The sequence below is a fragment of the Oryza sativa genome, chromosome 10 (assembly GCF_034140825.1).
Source record: "Oryza sativa Japonica Group chromosome 10, ASM3414082v1".
Classification (NCBI taxonomy): domain Eukaryota; kingdom Viridiplantae; phylum Streptophyta; class Magnoliopsida; order Poales; family Poaceae; genus Oryza; species Oryza sativa.
This window is the reverse complement of record NC_089044.1, coordinates 20,270,727-20,276,446: the sequence shown is the minus strand read 5'-3', so window position 1 is coordinate 20,276,446 and position 5,720 is coordinate 20,270,727. Positions and strand designations below refer to the sequence as shown.

Here is a 5,720-nt window from a genome sequence, read left to right as displayed (position 1 = left end):
ACAAACACCCTGCATTTCTATTAAATGTTGCATTCTTTTACAATGTCATGTGGGATGGGTCCTATTACTCAGCCATTTATTGTTTACCATATGCCATTGATAACTTGGGTATCAAAATGATTAGATGTTGGTTTAGGAAATGCTTAGCCATGCTTAGCTCAACTAGTACATAAAAAGGGATCACATTATTACATAGACTTTGTCTATTAGCATAGTTTTGGATTGGTGCCACCGCAATGGTGTTAGTTAATTAAAATACACTGAATGGTGGGCTGTGGGTGTATGGTTTTGCTGGTCGCACCCATGGCAGTTAAGGACCGGTTCACGGGAAACCCTGGGAGACTTACCGTGCTTACCACAAGCGGGAGTGGGTAACTGCTTGATCTGAAGTATAGCTCGACCCTTTCCTAGGCACCGGTGGCGAGGGTGGGCGTGATGGAGTTGGGTCGGCCGGGGTGTCAGGTTGTCTAGCTGCCGGATTTACCGCGGCGCAAGAGGGGACCGCCCACTGCCTTTTGAGGGGTGGGGGTGAAACCTTAGCGTGGTGTGGATGGTTAGGGGAGGGTTATGTGGAGGGTCTTGTCACGGTTTCCCCCTTTGCAGTATCATGGTGATACTTCGGGGCATGGCGATATGTGTGGAATCGTGTCTTGTGGATACAGTTGTACACCTCTGGCCAGAGTAAAACTATTCGAATAGTCGTGCCCGCGGTTATGGGCAATCAACCAGATTCACCGTGATTAGTCTCACCCTAGTTTAGCTTAATGAACTGGTGTAGTTCAGGTGGTTGGTTGGGCCTGTTGCAACGTGGTGTAGCGTTGGACAGTGATTGGTTAATATTGATTAATTACTACAGCTGTTTTACTGCTTTCAACTACTGCTTTTAAATGCTAGCTTTATGCAAAAGAACCCCTAGCCTCCTTTGGTTATATCCTGCATCATACCTCCTCTTCCGGTATGACTTGCTGAGTACAGTGGGTAGTACTCAGTCTTGCTCTCTTTTCCCCCCACACCAGAGCTGAAGATCTTTCTAGTTGGAGCTGTCTTGTTGAAGTTGGTTTTGTCGCTGCCGTCAAGGATTGCCTGTGGAGTGGAGTCGCCCCGCTGCTGAAGTCAAGCTTCCCGGTTTAGCTCGCTTTTATCTTTTCCGCTACATTTGTAATCTTTTCTATTTTTGTAAGACGTGGATCTGTATGTCAACAATTGTCGTTTGTGTACCCTGGCTGGTCCTGGACAGGGATTTAATGCATATTCAGCTTAGAAATTCTGGTTCGTGAATTTCTGGGCGTGATATATATATATATATATATATATATATATATATATATATATATATATATATATATATATATATATATATATATATATATATATATATATATATATATATATATATATATTGAACGGAAAATAGCACTAGAGTACCTTTTCATTAAATAGAGCAGGAGAAAATATAACCCCTAGGGGCAACAGGAAAAAATCGAGGAAATGTAGCTATACACTATAGATAGTGCGGGATTAACTCGCGTAGCCGCTTAGCCCCTGCTAAAGCCCAAAGACTAGCCTCTTCTTTGATTTTTGACAGGAGGAAACTCGTTGCCACCTATTTGTGGTCAAAGATTCGCCGATTTCTCTCCTTCCAGATTTTCCATACAACTAGAAGGATGAGTGATCGGAGTCCTTTCTTCAGACCATTTGGTGTGTTTGCGATGTTCTCCCACCACTGTTGTACTGACTGTTGTACTTAGATATATATTTAATCTCTAATGAAAACATATATTTTTTCTCTCATCTGGCTTGCTAGACTAATAATGTTAAAATATAAAAAGGTCAAGAAAGAAACCCGTTCGTTTTCGTCCATATAAATACCCTTGTTTTAAGTTTTCTTAGATTCTTATAATGTCTAGATGATGATAACCTTGTTTAACCGTAAAAACCACGTCCCGCGGAATTCTAATGAGAGACACGTGTCCATGTTCCATCAGCGCCCAGTGTTTGACTCTCTATATCCAATCACATTCACCATTTCACCGTCTTTCATGTCTCGAAAGTCGAGATGAATCATGAGGAAGACAGCAAGGAGACGTATGGGTATGGTCTCTTGAGGCGATGACGGATTGGACGGCATCATATTCGTGTAGTACTGGAGTAAGAGAGTAGGTAGTAGACTATTAGCCAGCTATAAGCGTATTTTAATGAGATAAAAATAAAAGATAAGAGCAGCGGCTACAGATTTATAGTTAGCTACAGCACGAATTATAAGACGCAGTGTGTATAACAGGTGTGAGCATATATTAATAATATAGTAAGTAACTACTCTAGCAACAAACTCAATGCATGCATCATCCCACTACTTCCTCCATCTATTTTTGATAGTCATATTTCTAAATATAAAAAAATTATTTTTGATAGTAATATTTCAATCCAACAACCTATCATCTTAATGACTTTCTCGGATTTAATGCGTGACTCTCCGTTCTTCTACACAAGATTGGCTGCATGGGCATCGAGAAATGTAAATATTAATAAATCGCTTGTTTACGAGGAATAACTAGTAGCATGTTTAAATGGATGATAAGTAAAATTATTTATCCTTAATCTATGTGCCAAGATGAAATATAACTATCAAAAATAGATGGAGGGAGTATTTCTTAGCCAATAGCAAATTAAGATATTGCATGTGAGTTATAAATATTTATGTGTATGGATGCATGCATCAATGTCCATTTACTCCAATGCACAAATAACGAATAAATTTAATGAATGAACACAAATATGTAGATCATTTAGGAATAACTAAAAATTTAGGAATAACTAAAAAAACTATATGTAGATCAATTTAGAATAAAATAAAGGGAGTATTATATGAATTGGTTATAAATAAATTGAAGCTAGTAACGAGCTATAATATTTAACTTGCTCTAATTAAAACAGTTTCTGTAGCCGTACACCGAGTCACCGACACCTCGATCGCGTGCCAGGGCAGCCCGGCTTCGGTTCATTGAACCTGGACGCCTTCTCGTTTGCTCCTCGCGGCTTCAACCGGCAACCCCATTTCCGGCCTACTAGCTGTATAAAAGGGAGACCCAAACTATGAAGACCTTCCCGCTCTTGCGACATTGTACATTAATGTGATATATTAATTGTAGTGTAAAAGATGACGAGGAAGGTGGCGGCCATGGATGCCAAGGAGGCGGAGGAGGTGATGAGGAGGAACGCCAAGCTGGAGGCGGCGGCGGCGGAGGCGGCGGCGAGGGAGGCGCGGCTGCGGCGGGAGCTGGAGGCGGCGCTGGCGAGGCTGGCGGTGGCGGAGGAGGGGGAGGAGCGGCTGTGCGTGCAGCTCGGCGAGCTGGAGGCGGAGGCGATGGCGCAGGCCGTCGAGTACCAGCAGCGGGTCAGGGAGCTCTCCGACCGCCTCGCCTTCGTCGACGGCATCCTCCGGCCGTAGTCCGGCCGCCGCCGCCGCCGCCGCCGCCGGCGGCGGCATGGATTGACTGACCACCTGCAGGTTTCAGTGAATCATTGCTCGGTATCGCTAGGGTGTGTGTATGATGAAGCATGTACGGTTTTAATTTTTTTCCTTCTTTGTTCCGATGGAGTGAAGAAGTTGTGTGTACTTTGTGTGTTTGTTGTGTTTTGGGCAGTAAAATTTGTAAAAGTTCTCAAATTTTAGAGAAATTTTACACTACATTATACTGCTGTATGTACTACCATTATAAAAAAGAACATGTTTAGAATTTGCCACTAAAAAGGTATATTTAGTAATTTTTGATTCATCTTCAATTCAACTGGGTAGATGGATAGATCTGTACCATTTGATCATTTATATTGACTAAAAAAATACCCGTGCATTGAAACTGATTGAATGCTATTTTAAGCTTATTATTGTTATATGGTTTAGCTAGGGTAAAATTCACTGTGGGAATTCGTTTGGTTTTTTAAAGAAAATCATGAGCTGCAATTAGGAGTTCGACTTTCATTTCAATTTAGTATGCAGAATTTTTTAAAAGAGATTTCTTATATGACTCCTTATTTCCAAAACCAAACGAGGTTAAATCCAACTCTTTGTTCTTTGTTCTTTTTTTTTTGTTGTTGTTGTCACTAATTTCGTTTGCTCATTTAAAACTTGTTCTAGATCACCTGATGTGCCATGTACTTTTCGTGTGCATATCTACGAAACATGTTTGTGTACTCATGTGCAGGGTTTCCTAAACCATCGGGGCCAGGGTTACCGTGCCCCGGCGGTAAGCACGGTTACGGCCGCGCGGTAACCGCGGTAACCGTGAAAAACCGTACGAAACCGTGTAAAATTTTTCAAAAATTTAAATTACTTTTAAAATTTATTTGAATTTAAGGAGATAATCGTGGTTTTTCTATTACCGTACCCCCGCGGTATGGCCAGTAACCACGCGGTTACCGATGGTAATGTAAACCCTGCTCATATGCAATCTCTGGAAAATGTTTTGCTCGTCTCGCTTGGTCACCGCAGTAGTTCAAATCTGAAAAGGTGGAATTCTTTTTTTTATATTGGAAGCTCGAATTCTTATACTCTAGGTCTAGGATATGCAAAGAACGCAGGAGATAGGTGCCGGTTTTTCATCCGGCACCAATACTAGTAACCGACATCTATATGAAAAATAGAACCGGCACCTTTAGCATTGCTCGAGCCAAAAAAAAAAAGAGAGAGCCAGCTCAAATCCGAGCTGAATTCACCCAGCGCCGTCACCGTGCATGCGCCCATCCCGAAATCCCCAAACCCAAAATCATCCACAAATCGTCACCAAAATAAATTGATATCACAGAATGAACATATTCAACAACAAATTCATCAACAAATTCACAAAATAAAACATCAACAAAAATTCTAGCTGGATGGATCCATGTCGATCTGAAGAGAAGAAGAAGAGATTGATGGCGGTGGCGGCGAGAGTAGTGGAGGAGGATCCATATCTAGAGAAGAGGAGGAGGGATCGTGGAAGGAGGTGGTGGTGGAGGGAGGTGGCTGTGGCCGCCGCAACCCGTCGCCCACCGCTCGCCACCCGCTGCTTGCTGCCACCACTCCCGCTATATTCGGGGGAGGGGAGGGCGCCGCCACTGCCCGTCGCCCGCCGCCGCCTGCTGTCTCCCCTCTCGCTGGATCTGGTGGAGGGGAGGGTGCCGCCGGCACCCGGTGCCTCTCCTCATGCGCCGCCGCCTGCTGCCTCCCCTCCTGCCGGATCCAGCGGAGGGTGCCGCCGCCGCCAGTTGCCTGGCGCCTCTCCTCATGCGCCGCCGCCTGCTGCCTCCCCTCCCGCCGGATTTGGCGGAGGGGAGGGTGCCGCCGCCACCCGGCGCCTCTCGTCATGCGCCGCCACCTGTTGCCTCCCCTCCCGCCAGATATGGCGGAGGGGAGGGTGCTGCCGCCGCCCGTTGCCCGCCGGCTCGCCTCCAGCCATCGCCACACGCGCGATAAGTGAGAGAGCCGAGAGAGAGCCGAGAGAGAGAGAGAGAGAGAGAGAGAGCAGATAAGGTTGACTCATATAGGGATAAGGCCGATGCGTCACCGCGTCGGGATAGATCGGCTCGGCGGCTCGGCTCGATTTGGATAGGTGCCGGTTTATACTATAGGTATCGGTTTTAAAGACACCTATAGTTTCTTGAAAGTTCTGGTTTTTTGTATTTTCAGTCCGTGTGGAGGAGGAAAAATCACTATAGGTACCGGTTTTAGCTGTTCTGGCACA

The 5,720-nt window shown here is 44.7% G+C and overlaps 1 protein-coding gene across 1 annotated transcript; it reads left to right on the top strand.

Annotated features, from left to right (window-relative positions):
- The first annotated feature begins 3,107 nt into the window (after positions 1-3,107).
- Positions 3,108-3,739, top strand: LOC4349083 (protein RESPONSE TO LOW SULFUR 3). The gene has a single exon (XM_015758436.3). The coding sequence runs from the start codon at positions 3,158-3,160 to the stop codon at positions 3,446-3,448; it is 291 nt and encodes a 96-aa protein (XP_015613922.1). The 5' UTR covers positions 3,108-3,157; the 3' UTR covers positions 3,449-3,739.
- The last annotated feature ends 1,981 nt before the right edge of the window (positions 3,740-5,720 follow it).

Bases quoted from the DNA above. Each gene is read 5' to 3' on its own strand.
- LOC4349083 (XM_015758436.3), top strand. From the start codon at position 3,158: ATGACGAGGAAGGTGGCGGCCATGGATGCCAAGGAGGCGGAGGAGGTG.